Here is a 16,995-nt window from a genome sequence, read left to right as displayed (position 1 = left end):
CCCGCCCCTCTTCATTCCATTCCCACTTATCATTTCGCATTTTCTGCCATGTTCATTCCTGTTTACTTGGGATTCAAACCTCTATACTGTCCCCGTCGTTTTATGCAAGAAAAATTCTGAAATTATGCAAAATGAGCCCAAAAATGTGAAATTATGCGATTCTGTTAATTTTAACAAAGAATGATAAAGGAAAATAATCCGAAATTAAGCAAAAAATTATCAAATTTTGCTAAATTATGCGGGCCGCATAAAACCACGGGGACAGTCTATATTATCCAGGTGAAAGGGGATATTGAAATGTGTACATTCAGATTTGTGTGCATCCGACTACTGGACTGTCTGCAGCCCATCGACAATAAAAAAAAAACCAAAAAAACTGTTGTTTAAAAACTTTTTGAAAACTACACCCTGTCGTAAAAATAATAATATCAAATTTGGAACCAGTGTATCAATAGTAACAAAAGCTAATGATTCGCGCCTATCTCTTTCTCTTGCTGGATCATTTAGATCACAAAAAGGAAGAGCATTGTATTTTGAACCAAGATTGCATCGTGTAGTATTTTCTTATAAATCACAATTTAAAGGAGATGCAACTGTCAGTTTTAACTGAACATGATAGTAATACAATTAATGGAGGCCTACATAGGCCTACCCCTCAATATTAACAAACTAGGGCATTTCGGTAGCAGACGGGTGTATCAAAAGTTGTGAACTGAGGTTTGTAGAAATTACAATGATAAGAGTGAGAGAGAGAGAGAGGGAGAGAGAGAGAGAGAGAGAGAGAGAGAGAGAGAGAGAGAGAGAGAGAGAGAGAGAGAGAGAGAAAGAGAGAGGAGGGCGAGAGAGAGAAAGAGGGAGAGAAAAAAAGAAATGGAGGAAGAGAGGGGGAGAGAGAAGGAGAGAGGGGTGAGGGGAGAGGGAAATGGAAAGAGAGAGAGAGAGCGAGAGAGAGAGAGAGAGAGAGAGAAATAAAGAAAGAAAGAGAGAGAAATCAGGTAGTACCTGACTGATTTTATCATATACAGCCATGTGTACAGATTATAACGTTCCTTTAGTATTGGCCTTATTCTTCAGTATGTTTTTCAATAGAGGTGTGTTTTAAATGTTGAAAGCATAGCTCTAGACTTACTCACAGGGTTTTATTCCCATACAGAATTACATAATATGTTGGGGCAGGAAACCAATTTTCCCAACAACCAATACCAGTTTGGACAAAACCATCCAAATTAAACCTGGTGATATAGCCCAAATTCAAAGCCAAGAAACTTTTATCTAGGGTGTTCTGTGAGAATATAAAGAGAAGCACACTGCTTGAATAATAATAATAATAATAATAATAATAATAATAAAGATTACAGTCATTAGGCTCTAAGAGAAAGAAAGACAAAGAACAAAAGACAAAGAGAAGAGGATTCAGCTTCCTTTCGACTATAACTATAAGTTATAAGAGAGTGGGACGAAAAAGAGTAGAAAAAAGAATAAAAAGGATGAAACAAAAGAAGAAAAACTGATTTTACTAATCTGTGAGTAAATGCATGGATGGTCACCAAAGGTCTACATTTCTACAGACACACACGACATGTGCATATACTACATGCATACAGTAGTGGAGTCTATGGTTTCGCCAGGTTTTGGGTACAAGGAGATTGTTCAAATTGAGAGAAAAAAATCAGAGATTTTCTTTTGGATTAACTGTTTTCAGATTAACTGTGTTCAGTTTAAACAGATTCTACTGTATATTCTGTCCAACTTGATCTAACAAAATACCTGTCCAAGAGAATCACTTTCTTGTACAAACAACCTCTTCCCACCGCCACCTCCCATCCCCTTGCATTTTTTTCAATATTATAATGACACTGTCCATTAGAACCACCTATGTAACATGACCACTTTGGGTTCGTCTTAGGGATTCTTTCAAATCTAATCTATAAAGAAATAGGAACTCTGCAGTACTTTTGCAAAAATTTGAAAAAAATATTCTTTCAAGATGCTAAAAAACTTGTGACAAAGTGATCCGAGACACGAAATTGCCCGTTTAAGCAATAGCGGTTATGTAACACACATGGTATAAAAAACAAGAAAACAGACAGTTGAAAAAACAAAAGGATTGACTTGAAAAAAAGTGTATAGTTTACAGAGCTCACCAAAAGGTGGCTGTTGTCATGGAGATGTGCTGTAAACTATGAACTCAGGGCAACAACAGCAACAATAAATAATAACTTTCCACTAACTTTCTTTACGTAAGAAATTTTTTCTCAGACAAATAACAGCACCAAAACAAAAGTAACAACTGTGTTCTTTTTATTTGTCTCGTCATACAATAACACAATCAAATCTCATACACTGCATTTAAAGTAAATATAATATAAAAGTATTACTTCTTACAAATCAATTCATCAGATGTACAAAACCTATTACACATTTACTCCAACAACACAAGAAAATTTTTTCTGTTGTGGAGACCACATCCACCTCCCTCCCCTACTCGCTGACTGCCATTAACTTGGAGATAAGACACAATAAAACTGTAGGGCACCTACAGCTGCTAGGGAATAAAAAATAAAATAATCCACTTTTTTTTTAATAAAGATATACCACCGTGATTAGCAGAACAAGACACAGCAAACATACTAATAATTCCATATTTGGATAGAAAATATATAATGTATACAAAGGAATCTACTTAAACCTAAATCAGTGCAACCAGTGGATTTTATTTGGTTCAACCGGGTTTTCAGTTTAGAAATATACAGCTCAAATAGAAAAAAAATCTGGGATTGTATTTTCTTTCACTTCACCGCTGTTTTCAGATTAGTCGTGTTCCATTTAAGCGGACTCCATTGTAACTCTGAATACAAAGAAGCAATGTGAAAATTCATAATATATTATATCGTTGACCAATTAATTACTTCTGGCATATGTAAATCTTGGGGAAATATGGCATATCATTTCACAGTTGATAGAAGGCTTGATTTGTTTGACAACTGTATGTTGTAGTGGAAGCCACTTAAGGATGGGCATGAACTGAAATCGAATAGGGCTAATTTCCAACAACACTACATTTTCAAATACAAAGTCTCTCTCTCTCTCTCTCTCTCTCTCTCTCTCTCTCTCTCTCTCTCTCTTTCTCTCACTCAAACGAACACATGCAAATACACATATTATATATATACACACTCCAACTTCTACACATATATGCAAACACTCATACTCTTATGCACACTTTTTTTTAAAGACAAAACCTGATCAAATTTTCTCAACAATGTTTTTTACATTCTTTCTCTCCACACAGGATACGTTCTGTAAACTTCAAGACTCAAACCAAGAGTGTTATGAGTATGAGCTAAATTTCGTATACATGACTGAGGAAACAAAGCCTGTGGTTTGAATTTCTCTCCCTTCCAAGCATCTTTTTCCAGCAAGTAAAACCATTCAGACATTTTGAGTCCAGTCATACGGTTTCCACCACTGCTCAAACTGAAGAACTTTGTTCCTTTGGCTTTCAAAGTTCTCTTTATGTGGTTTCCGCCATAATGTTGGCTCAGCATCTATCATTCCTCCGACAATTTCCTGGAGAAGAGTGAAAAATGGTACTATTAAATGACACATTAAAAAAAAAACAATAACAAAGCTGCACGAACTGAGTGAGACTTCTATCCAAACAAAAAGAGTTGAAAAGGCTTTAAGGGCACAACTTGTTACTTGTTTAGCAACATCAATCATGTTATGACGTGCTCTGTAGTCAGTATAGTAAGACGGTAATTTACTTACTCACTTACTCTCTCCCTGTGTACCATCATGTACATAAAGGTAAAAAGCGGTCAATGCCATGTTTGTCTGTTCCTGGCCACTTCCTCTAATCTTTGCATATCTAGGGCCTGGGTGGTTGCCTAATCCCTGACTGTGCTTCTGTAACTTTCAGTTGGCCTACCTCTTCTTCTTTCTCCAACTAGTCTCCAGTATCATATCCGATATATAAAGGTCAATCTTGTCTGTGGCATTCTCAAAACATGTCCTAAATATCTCCATTGTCTCCTTTTTTAGTTGCGTTGATATACTCATCGTGGCTAAATTAGAGGGAAACCTTTTTGGCATAGGTGTCATCCAAATATATGCACCAACATCAGAGCACGACAACGAAGAAATTGAGACTTTTTATGAAGACCTTGATAAGGCAATGAAACATTTAAAATCACAAGATGTAAAGATAGTCGTGGGAGACTTTAATGCCAAAGTAGGAAGTACACGTATAGAAGATATAGTTGGGCCATGGGGACTGGGTAAAGAGATTGAACACGGGGAATGACTGGTAGGGTGGTGCAGAGAAAATAATTTTTTGATATCAAACACCTGATATGAAAATCACCCAAGAAGACGATACACTTGGAAGAGTCCTGGCGATAGAAGTAGAAATCAAATAGACTTCATACTTATTCAGAAACGTTTTAGAAACACAATCAAATCGTCTAAATCACTGCCAGGAGCAGACTGTGATAGTGACCATGTACCAGTCATGTGTAAAATCCGGATAAGACTGAAGAAACTCAAAAAGTCAAAGTATCAACCTAAATTTGACATAGGTCTTTTAAAGACAAATCAAAAACTGAAAAAACCTTTCTCCAAATATGTAAGAAATAAATTTCAAGCCTTGGAAAACATTACTAAATCGGAAGAACTATGGAGGAAAATGAAAGACTCAATAATGGAAGCTGTGGAAGAGAATATCCCCCCGAAAGCTAAAAAAGCTAATAAAAAATGGATGACCCAGGACATATTTAAACTAATGGAAGAGAGAAGAAAGGCAAAATCAAATGTGGAAAAGTACAACATCTTAAACAGGGAAATAAAGACAAAATGCAAGGAAGCAAAAGAAACATGGATAAATGATCAGTGTCAACAAATAGAGAAGAACCAAAACAAGGACAGCAAATACATGCATTCCAAAATCAAAGAAGTAAGTGGGATAAAAGGATGCTCAAATACAGGATGCATAAGATCAAAGGGAGGAGATATTTTAATGGACAACCGGGATGTCTTAAACAGATGGTCAGAATACATAGAAGAACTTTTCAAAGATAATAGAGGAGAAAAACCGGTAATAAAGAATGAAATAAACGGACCACCAATACTGAAAGCAGAAGTACAAGCTGCCATTAGGAAAATGAAACAAGGAAAAGCCACAGGGCCAGATAATATTCCAGTTGAAGTGATTGTCGCGCTTGAAGAACTAGGCACTGAAATAACCACAAAGCTCCTAAATGCTATTTATGACAGCGGTGAGATCCCAGAAGATATGATGAAGTCAGTATTTATAGCTTTACCTAAAACACCAGGTGCCACTGAGTGTGATATGCAAAGAACAATTAGCCTTATGAGTCATTTTACAAAAATATTGCTGCGAGTAATAATGGGAAGATTGAGAAAAAGAATAAGACCAGAGATATCTAAAACGCAATTCGGCTTTGTTCCTGACAAGGGCACCAGAAATGCTATATTCACCTAAACAATGTTAATGGAAAGATGTATTGAAGCACAGAAAGATCTGTATTTATGCTTCATAGATTATTCAAAGGCGTTCGACAAAGTTAGACATGATGAGCTATTTATACTGGAAAAGCTAGACATAGATGGAAAAGATCTAAGAATTATCAGAAATTTGTACTGGGACCAAAACGCTGCAGTACGAATTAATGGAGAATACAGTGAATATAAGCAGATTAGGCGAGGAGTGAGGCAAGGATGTGTTATGTCTCCAGACCTCTTTAACATGTACAGTGAAACAATCCTTAGAAACATAGAAGAATGTCCACGCCTCAAAGTAAATGGAAAAAATATTAATAACATCAGGTATGCAGATGACACAGTTTTAATAGCAGGCTCCGAAAAGGACCTTCAATTGCTTCTAGATACTGTTGTAACAGAGAGTGAACGTAAAGGATTATTGTTGAATGTAAAGAAAACAGAATGTATGGTAATATCCAAAAAAGCAGCCAATCCTAGTTGTAATCTCATTAGCAAAGGGGAAAAGATCCAACAAGTCCAACAGTTTAAATATCTAGAATATATAATAACATCTGATGCCAAATGTTCCACAGAAATAAAAAGAAGAACTGCAATGGCTAAGGCTAGTTTCAATAAAATGAGCCCAATCCTGAAAAATAGAAACATCTCAATGAACACCAAAATGAAAGTCCTGAAATGCTATGTTTGGTCAACCCTTCTCTATGGCTGTGAATGCTGGACAATCACTAAAGACAGTGAAAAAAAATAGAAGCTACAGAAATGTGGTTTCTTAGGAGACTGCTAAGAGTATCGTGGAAGGAAAAGAAATCAAATGAGGTAGTGCTTGATGAAGCCCACGAGGGACAATCAATGTTAAAAACAATCAGGAAAAGACAAATGCAGTTTTTGGGACACCTGAATAGACATAAGGGTCTTGAACATCTAGCTCTCACTGGAAAAATTGAGGGCAAGCGAGGCAGGGGTAGGCCCAGAGCAACATACTTACAAATGGGTGACAGCGAGAGATCAAGGAAACGTAGCTTTTTTGAGAGCATCCGAGCAAAGGAATGAATGGAAAACCATGATCACCGATGTCTGTCGCAGATCTGGCACTGGATGATGATGATGATATACTCAATCCCAGCTCTTTCCAACACTTCATTATTTAGACTGTAACTTGGCTCATTCTTTTTTTTATATGGTCAGGGGTTATCTTAACCACTTATGCTTCAAGTTGATACAAAATGCTGGATGAAAAACAAAAATGTGCACCCAAAAAAAAATAATTTTTAATGATCACAAAAACAAATAGAAAAGGGAAATGTTATACTCAAATAGTCAAAATTGTGAAACTGCCAACTTCATAAGGTGTTGAGTAGTGTACTGAGAGTATACAAAAGACTTTAAAAATTTATGCAGAGCTTCCAGCAGCTGGTGTCATTTTTCGAGGACTTTTGGGTCGCGCCCTGGCAGGGGGTTAAAGGGGGATGGCATCCCCCTTACGTTTGAAATTTTTGGGTTTCAGGGCATCCTAAGTAGGTCATCTCTGGCTATTCAAGCCTAAATTTAACAAGAAAATAAGTGAGAAAAAAACAAACCTAGCATACATTATTTTCTGCTTGGGTTAATCCATATATAAATCCAAAGCCATGCTTTCTCCCTTGTACTGATACTGTACATCCACAACAGTAATATAACAGCTAGATCTATAAAACTTGACTGTTAATGTTCAACTTTATTTCTGCATGTGTTGGTTTGCACCATATAATGTGTAGAATCCTCATTATTATAATAGTATAACAGCCAGAATCTAGATCTAAAAAATAGCTTGACAGCTTATATTCAACTTAAAACCACAACAATATGTACAAATAAACAAGTGTGGTGAAAAAACCAAGCTCTCTTCAGAGTTTTCTTTTCTTGGCAGGCCCAAGATCTATTGAACCACAATCGTCATACATCTTCCTCTTGTTTACAGTGCTGGTGCTCTGCTTGTGCAAGTGAAAGTAAAAGAAACTGTCTACACTTTCAAATAAAAGAGCACTTCCGGTATGGGTTGGCTATTGTTGACTATTAACTATTAGTAATTACGGAAACTTTTTACGACGCATTTTTGAAAATAATTTTTCTTTTAATTTTTTTTTTTTTGCATGAATTTTCACTGAAATTTTTCCATTTGCGGAATTTTTCTAATTTGCGGAAGACTGGAAGCACTGTCTATGGTCAATGTCACATTAAAACAGCACATCATACGACTATCTCACCCTTCCAAAGTATGCTGGGAAAGTCGCCTCATCTTCAATGACAGTAGCAAAACCTCCCTGGAGGCCAAAGTCCACAGCAAAGTAAGGGAAGCCCTTCGGAATCTGAACACAAAAATAGATTTGCAAATGCATTATTAAATCAAAATCATGAGAGGAAATAATAATTTTTAAAAGTCAAAAGACCATATCTAAGTTTCCACAGTTTGATGTGGAACCAAAGACACATGGTCCCTTCCTGGACCAGAGACTGACTTGTCATAGGATTATTATCCAATCCCAAACACCACCTAAATACCCCCTACCCCAGTCAATATTTCTAGCCCTCTCCCAATTTTCTGGTTGGTCCAGGACGGTCTTCTGATTGGTTTTAATTCCTATCTGCTTCTTCGCCCTAGCTGTCTAACTAAACAACTTCACTTGTACACCAATTAATCCACATTTTCATGAATGTCCCACTCTCTGACCAAAACACAGCGCCTCGTGCCTTGTTCATTTTACACTCTCTGTTCATTGCAGACACAGACGTTCATCATGGAAAAAAAAACATTCAAGCTGTGCTCAGATTTTTTTAAGTTTTAACCCTTCCAGCTCCAGCCATTTTTGTGCACTCCCTAACCCCAGTCCCAGCCAATAAAGCAGTATTTCCGAAAAAGAGGCTTTCAATATTCATTCTAAAAAGTGATGTAGTATCTTTGTAATGAAGTTTGGATTATAACATATAACAATGTTTAAAGGTAAATGAAAAAATATCATGAAAATTAAAGTTTAATTAGATTTGCTAATTTCGAAAAATGCGCAAATTCAGTACCCCCTGAAACTGAGAATATACGCTCTTGGGACAGAGGGAGGTACAAGCGCTGCTGAAAATATACACGCATGGGGCTGGAAACGTTTAAAAAATAAGTTAAAAAGCATCAAATTCAAACAGGCATAACTTGTTCTTGGTAGAGAAACTAATAAATATCAGTTTAAACTTGAAGGTCTCACCGAACCAACAGTCACACTGCAAATATTAGTGGAATGAGATTTCCTTCATAATTAGTAATAGGAAAATCCCAATAGTAGTCCACAGCAAAAAGAAAAAGCTCCAGGACAATGATGGGAGATTTAGTTACACAGCCAGCTGCACATCATGAGAAATGACCTGCCATGTAGGCAGGGGCTTGGCGTCACTTCCACAGAAGGTGGCGCCAAGAATAAATTTATGCTCAACAAAAAGTATTGCCTACTTATTACAGGCCTATAATCTGTAGACTTACTATACGCCTCTTCGTTTAACTTTAATACTGATACAGGGACACCTATTATATCCATGTGAAAAGAATAGATATGTGCCGGTACAATCTTTTATATAGAGAGAGAACTGATGATAAAGAACCAAGTTCGGCGCTCAAGATGCGCCAATCACATCACATTTTAACTGTTCACACACAAAACAATAACTTCCCACGGATCAACAGAAAAGCCCACATTCACAGTCAAGAACACGCATGCACTATTGCCCTCGGGGCGTCTTGACATAATTACCCCATTCCCTGATTCGCCTGCAGTTCTGGTTTCTAGAAAGCAGACAATAAAACCTATTTTTACACAGTTCGCAACGATGCCATGTCCAGGCTAACTACTACTCCTTCCCCTCCCTACCAAACAGGCGCCAAATCCATCTTGGCCCTTTGTTCCAACAGTACAATCTCTTAGAGTGATGGGAGTACCTGTTGTAGCATTTTTGGCTGAGTTATGTTCTTGGGGATATCTCTCGTGTCTTCCGTCAAATGTCTGGATGGGTATTAAAGAAACTTTCTTGCTATTGTTGGAAAGAAAACCTTGTTTTCAATTGACTGAATCAAATAGTTTATAGATCATTTTGAATTATTTTGACCAGACTTCACACCTAAACAATGAACACCCAGATGGGTTCAGGCAGAGACACTGGTTCAGGTAGCGCCGATCTGGGCTCGGCGCCCTCAGTGACGTCAGACGTAGTGAACGAAAGACGCTGGGAGACCCTTGCCACAGGCCACGGGAGGCTTACCCGCCCTCCTCCCACAGGCCTAATTATAGACACATTAACTGAAGACTGGCGTACTTAGGGACGAACACTGGATAAGAGATTTGTTTGAAAAAATATTGTGATATTTTGTTAAGTTTTGGAAAATCATATTCCTTTTTTGAAAATCCCTTCTCCATTTCAAAGGGAGGCGCCATGGCGCCATTTGCGCTTGGATAGCCACGCCACTGCATGTAGGTGGGACAGTGTCTAATACTGCAGACGGTCTAGAGACCAAATCTCTTGACTCACCGCACGTCTGACATCTTTCTTGCTCAGGTCTATCAGCTTCTTGTTGTCAGCCCACTCAGGTCCCACTTCCTGAATAGCTTTCTATGGGAGTGGAAAAATGTTTACAAATTTGAATAAAAACCCACATTTTCAAACAAATAACAAAATAAACTTGAACGCGTCATGATACTGCTGTCAATGTCCTTTTCACTTTTGAAATGAAATTGGAATAAACAAAATGTTATGTGTAGTACATCGCACTTGAGTTCATGAGTAACAGTTCAGTGAAAGTGTCCAGGCTGTCCAAACGTCTCTTATTTCAAAAGTTCTCATCATCTATTTCCTTGAACGACATCAATGGAAAAAAACAGACTTTCACTTGAATAACACAAGATGGCTTCAGTGGCAAAAATGGGAGAGTTACATTTTAGAGATTCTGAGAATTCGCAGTTTCAAAATTTGGACCCTCATATCTAAAAAAAGATCATATTTTCTCAGCTTATTTGTACAAGGAAGACCCTGTTAATTTTATCCCTTTAAAATATTATTTTATATTTTACCGTTGAGTCAAGAAGCCCCAATGGGGTACGACTCAAAATAATGTTTTAAAATGTGACCGCTGTTTTTCCCCACTGTAGTCTTCACATACTTTGAAGTAGATAGGGGACAGGTCCCCCACTTCTCTCTCCAGGGGCACACACTCTAACGCTGTGTGTGGGAAGTGCTTGATATGCATCACAGTTTCCATGATGACAACATCCTGGTCTTGAGCAGCAAACATCTGGACCAGACTCTTGCGGAAAAGCTGGAAATAGAAATAGAAATTATGAGATACTGATTTCTTTGACAGAGGTTGGTGGGTGCCCTGGTGTTGTCTGGTCCTTCTTTCCTGTCAAACAGCTGTTGTTATTATCACGCCTCCTTTCCTTTGTATGTTCCTCTACTAATCTTCATCATTAATATGACCAATTTCTGCTTCTTCTTTCCTATCAAAAAGCTGTCGTTCTTATCTCTCCTCCTTTTCTTTGTATATTGCTCTCTAATAACGCTTCTAATCTTCGACATTTATATGATCTATCTGTGTTGCAAGTACCAACAAACTCTTACTAATTTTAGACTAAAACTGAGTTCTTCAGAGTAAAGAGAAGCATATCAACATAATTAATAAGTCATCCCGTGAGTGAGAAAGGATGAAACCAACACGTGAGTGAGAAAGGATGAAACCAACACATGAGTGAGAAAGGATGAAACCAACACGTGAGTGAGAAAGGATGAAACCAACACGTGAGTGAGAAAGGATGAAACCAACACGTGAGTGAGAAAGGATGAAACCAACAGAAATAACACAGGGAAAGAAAGAAGAGCAGTACTCCCCGACCACCCCCTAAAAAAAAACAACTGAGGAAATCAAGAATAGAAGAACGATAGATGGTCAGGACAGTTCGGCGAACAAAAGGCAGAGCAAAGTAACTGCTCATTTCATGATTTTGACCCAAAAATGCAAAACTCTTGATGCCTATTATTGAGATCAGTCCCTTACGAAACTTTACCATTTTGAAAACTTCTACAAATTTGGATGTAGATATGTCATCCTATTTTGACGCGAGAAGGATACGGGCCAGAATTGTGTTATAAAAAAACCTGCAATAAAGCCAAAAAACTCCATTTTGTCAAATACATCACTCTGCCTTGGGACGGCAGAGTTGCATAACTACACACAATAGGGTAATAGGGTCAGTGTTAGACTGGTCTTAGTTTTAGTGTAGTAGAGGTGATTCGGCGATCGCAACTGTATAAGTTCATATAAGCACCAAGGGATGGATGTCAACAGAGAAGTCCTTACAGGGAATCATTGTCTTACTCAGCTCACTTCTCTAGCTTCAACAGCACAAAGTCTGCTTCGACTATCAAGGAACCCCGGAAATAGTGGGTCAAAAGAGTGTGACAAACATACAAGGTAGAGGAAAATGACGATAGCAAGGATTAGGAAAGAAAAAGCAGTTCAGGCACAGTTACGAGCATAAGATTGAGGAGTCAGCCCATTTAGATGTACAATTCTACTGAGCATAAGAACTCAAGAGGTTATTGTCCCCCCTTTGGGAATGGCCTAAAGACACTTCAGACAGTGGCACTTCCCCCGCGGGTATTGTCTACATTCTATGTTCATGACAAGGGTGCATGCTACTAATTAGGTTTATGTAGCACGTCAGGAAATAAATCAGTTGCAGTAAACATAAGAAAAGCATCGACATCAATATTGACACATTAAAGACCAGATCTAACATGCAATGCCTTTGTAAAATAGCACATCAAACAAAAAGCATTATTTGAGAGTAAATTACGCCACAGCCGTTGTCTCGTGTCATCCTAGGAGTGAGGAAGACACGTCATGGCTCTTCAAGCCAATCTGTCCTGCACCATTATTGAGCACTCAGCCTTCTTTTTAGTAAGACCTTGCGACACAATTAAATAAACACTAGAGACACAATTAGGTCATATAAGTTACGAAGATTAGATGTGTTACAAGAGAGTACTAAACATAAAAAGGAGAGATAAGAACAATAGACAGTAATTGATAAGAAAAAAGGAGCAAACCACACCAGAGCACCCACAAACTACTCACTTCTGCCTCCTGTCTAATTCTTTTTAAAAATGTTCTCTGTCCATTGGCTTCTTGGTTGTCCTCTCTCTAACATTTAACTCCCAGCACTGTTTTCAGTTATCAATCATGCATCACTATGTGTCAAAAAACATCAATAAAAATTTTTGCACAGCATTTAAGAGTGATTTCTCGACTCCGAGCAAAAGGAGTTCTTCATCTTTTGATATATGTGTCACGATGCGGTGGACTCAGGCGCTCGTCAATTTAGGGGTATATGGTGTTATTGGTATCATCTTAAAGCCTGCCCATTTCCCTTGCTTTTGACGACAAAAATATCCATTTATCTTGGATGCAAGTCAAGATATTGGCTATTGAAGGAAGTGGGGTTGCCTGGTTTCTGAGGTATAATTGGCCTGAAAATGGTCGCCAAAGTTGAGTTATTTCCTTAGCTTAAAGGTCTGTGGAAACTGAATATTTACCTCTTTTATGCCTTTGATCAATGTTTTTCAGTAAAATTCACACATAAATATGTTCTTTGGTGGGCATGAAAGGTGTTGAGCCAAAAAACAAAAATTTGATAAAAATTCCCAAACCTGCAGAAATATGCCAGTTTCTTGACTTTCAATTTTTTTGATGAGCGTCTGATTTCACAACAATGCCTCACATTTAGTCTCGTCAATGAATCTATGCCATTTTTCTGTTGAATCTAACCACGCTACCCACCTGCATTTCCTGCCAGATGTCTTCGTCAAGAGCTGTGCCAGCAGAGACGTGCTGCATGGGAACAATGAGACAATGTCCTTCTGTCAGGGAGCGATGTTGGGGCAGGCACAGGTAGCTCTGAGCACAGATGGTAGAGGGGAACCATAAATATATATACCTTGACAAAACAAACTTCATACAACCAGAGAATTTCTTCCAGTTAAGCAGATTTCATGTTACAGGGAAGTTGCAAAGCATAAGATAAAAAGGTGAAAAAAAAACTGGCGATTTGAAATCCTTTCGTGGTAACAACATTTTCATGTTTAATAGATTTGTGTTAAAAACTACCATGCATGCAAATGGTACACTTGACTAGTGTCATACTAAAGGGAAATGAATACGGTTAAGAAAAGATTAATAAATAAATTAACACATCTCCTAAACTGTTATTGTCAAGTGTAAAAAATATCATCATTGAGCCTGGCTTCCCCAGGTCGCCACAAATATACAATATAGCAGAAACTGTGGTATTCTCAACTTCAAGCCTGAGAAGACAGATACATGTCTGTTATTGCATTTTCTTAGGAGCTTATTAAACGGTATTCTTCTTAATGTTACAAATGTAAAAAACTGAGATAAATAAAGGAGTGGCAAATCTATTGTGCTGTAAAGAGAAAAATTTGTTGAGACATACAATGGCTTTGAGAAAAGACTTCAACAGACGGGACTCGTCTGTTCTACTAGTGGATAAAACAAACTAAGGAAATCAATAACAGAAATTTAATTACCTTACTGCCAATAGCAATGATCAAATGTTTCGGAACCTTGTCAAAACATCTGTGACACTTTTCCATTGCTGCACTGATCTTTTTATGCTCTGAAAGGAAAGAAACACAGTCATGTCCAGTGGGTTAACTTTTTAGATTTAGAAAGAATTTTAAGGCACTCGCAACACAATGAGGTCATAATATAAGTTGCGACGGTAAGCGGTGTTACAAGAGTAACAAACACAAAAAAGGAGGAGGAGAGATCAGGACAATAGATGTCTCATAGGAAAAAAGGAGCAAATCACACCAGAGCACCCGCCAACCTGCCACAGTGGGTTCACAAAAAATATATCAAACACAAAGATGGTCTCTCAGTGTGAGAGAAAAGTGAAATGCACAACAAATAGACTAATAGAGCATGTTGTCACATAAATAAAAATCTACCAGGGCTTTATGTATATGTATGTGTGTGTGTGTGTGTGTGTGTGTGTGTGTGTGTGTGTGTGTGTGTAGGTGGGGGGTATCTTAACATGAATGGTGCTCGTTAGCACTTCATTTTCACTGAAAACATAGGTCCCTACAATTTATTTATACCAGAGATACCAACCACAGAAAACTGAAATGAGTACTGGAAAATATGAAAATGTGTATTTTCAGGGGGAAATGTGTATTCCCCACGACCGACCGACCAACTAGTAAAATGTTCAGGGTGTCCAGCAATATTTCCTGATAAAAAATTTACCAGCTCATCAGCTTGCAAAGAATGAAGGGTCCCGATTCAGCACATTGCCTGCACCAACATGCGCTTTGCAGAGAGCTCTATCAAAATTCTGAAATTTGCTTCCAAGTTTTTGTCCTCTGTTGTTGCCTTCCCCCCCCCCCCCCCCCCCCGAGTGTATTTAAAAAAAACAAAAACAATAATCCCCTCCCCTATTCCGTAGTCCTATACTTCGCTCGCAACGCAGTTACTCCCACTAAAGACGGTCTTTGCTCATACGATGCCGCATTTATTTATGATGCGAATGCGCGCAGGTTCAGTGACCGGTCACGATGGCGAGCCAGACAATCTAAAAATCGGACAACGCTTGTATTTTCTTTTCTTTCTTTCCCACACATGACAGCACAGAGACGAGTCCGAGTGTTGATTAAATTTTATCGTATCGGCGACACAGCGTTTACACTGCACAACCCGTATGTCACAAATGTTGCGTTATCAGACTACCACTGGCAAACTTCTCGGTGGTAACGAAAGCGAAAGTAGATCTTGATTTTCCCAATCGAGCATCGGTGTCACATACACTTCCGCCTGCCGCCATGGCCGCCTGTTCGTGTGAAACGTACTCTCGGAAGGGGAAAGGGTGAACGAATATAATATCACAATCGTGACCGGCAAAAATGAAGTTTCTGACCTTATCGGACTTGGTTTTCAAATATTCCAGTTCCACGATACTGATACTATTTTGGCAAAAGATGGGACTTGAGATAATTAGGTTTACTCGCCCAAGCTGAATGTCGTATTGTACGCATTCCATTCCAGGATGCGTATTTTTTCATGAAAAGTCGTATTCGCGTATTTTCTGCAAAAAATCGTACTAAAATACGTAAAATCGTACTGGTTGGCATCTCTGTTATACCCATCTTTTGCGTGGATCATATGATTAATATACAGGCTATATACAACTCTAAAGCGCTGTGCTTCTCTAAACATTGCTAAAAAATAGCCACTGATATTTCAGCCCAATCTAAAATATCAGAATTTATCTACCAGCAAATGGAACTAAAACATTGAAAAGGGAAAATATTTTCCTGAAAAAAAAGGTATATCCATTTCAACATCACTTACGAAAATAAACAAAATAAAATCTGGAATAAGCATATTTATGTAAAAGTACCAGTATATTTTATGTGTGAAGAATGGAATATTTACTGACCATATATGGCGGCTGATCTGTCTTTGTTGAATATGTTGTCCTCATTCTGTTTCCGGGCTGCCTTATCCACAAACATATCATCCACATCCAGGTCCCTGTCAGTGGACTAAGGAGTGGGAGCGAGACAGAACCAGAGAGGAAATTTGAGGATAACATTTGTAATGGGAAATAACAGACCAAAAAAAAAAACGTCTTTGTATGTGTTATGTCCCTTTACTAAGCAAGTTGGAGAGAGAGAGAGAGAGAGAGAGAGAGAGAGAGAGAGAGAGAGAGAGAGAGAGAGAGAGAGAGAGAGAGAGAGACAGGGAGAAGAGGGGGGAGAGAAAGGTGGGGGGAGGGAGGAGGACACACTTCCCCATTTATGTATCTATTACAAAAGACAATCACATCAAAAAGTTAGTTCTGACCAGCTAAAAAAATAGTCTTTGCACACATTGGCTAAAATCAACCAACAAATCATACAAAAACAAGGGACAATGATAAACGGAGCAGAGATATGAATGCTTGTTCGTGATAAATATCAGCAATCTAAAGCGCTCAAAGCTTATATTTATATTAGGCAGAGTGATATATAAGTACAATCTATTAATATTATTACTATTATTACAGCAGATCCCGCTACTACCTTAAGAATGATCAGAAAAAGAGCAGTGACTTACCCTTCCAGCCAAACGGGCAAACATGGCATTCTGATCTTCTGCTGTGCCAGTTTTTTCTTGTTCAACCTTGGAGGGGAAAAAAGGAATATTTCTGAAACTGAAATATGGATTACCTTTTGGGGAGTTAAATATTTTTTCTTTTTTTAGAGCCAATATTTTGTGTGACCAGAAATTATCTTTCTTTTTACCTGAGAATAAACTGTTTTCTTACCTGCTCAGAAAAGCTATCCATTTGAACATAACTAACAGACTAAAAATGACTGATAAAATAGAAGACAGAGATAAACATA

General features: G+C 38.0%; 1 protein-coding gene across 1 annotated transcript in view; it reads right to left on the bottom strand.

Annotated features, from left to right (window-relative positions):
• Positions 1 to 2,284: 2,284 nt before the first annotated feature.
• The window catches only part of LOC101858344 (CWF19-like protein 2), a 33,301-nt gene continuing 18,590 nt past the window's right edge, over positions 2,285 to 16,995 (bottom strand). The window contains exons 11-18 of the mRNA XM_005100482.3: positions 16,706 to 16,771; positions 16,047 to 16,152; positions 14,137 to 14,225; positions 13,370 to 13,486; positions 10,694 to 10,849; positions 10,066 to 10,146; positions 7,767 to 7,868; positions 2,285 to 3,570 (exon numbers count right to left, since the gene is read on the bottom strand). Of these exons, the coding sequence (XP_005100539.1) occupies positions 3,433 to 3,570; positions 7,767 to 7,868; positions 10,066 to 10,146; positions 10,694 to 10,849; positions 13,370 to 13,486; positions 14,137 to 14,225; positions 16,047 to 16,152; positions 16,706 to 16,771 (855 nt within the window). The 3' untranslated portion in view covers positions 2,285 to 3,432. The remainder of the gene's footprint in view (positions 3,571 to 7,766; positions 7,869 to 10,065; positions 10,147 to 10,693; positions 10,850 to 13,369; positions 13,487 to 14,136; positions 14,226 to 16,046; positions 16,153 to 16,705; positions 16,772 to 16,995) is intronic.

Source organism: Aplysia californica, unplaced genomic scaffold, assembly GCF_000002075.1.
Source record: "Aplysia californica isolate F4 #8 unplaced genomic scaffold, AplCal3.0 scaffold00249, whole genome shotgun sequence".
NCBI classification, from domain to species: Eukaryota; Metazoa; Mollusca; class Gastropoda; order Aplysiida; family Aplysiidae; genus Aplysia; species Aplysia californica.
The sequence above is the reverse complement of the archived record's forward strand: the minus strand, read 5'-3'. Positions and strand labels throughout refer to the sequence as shown.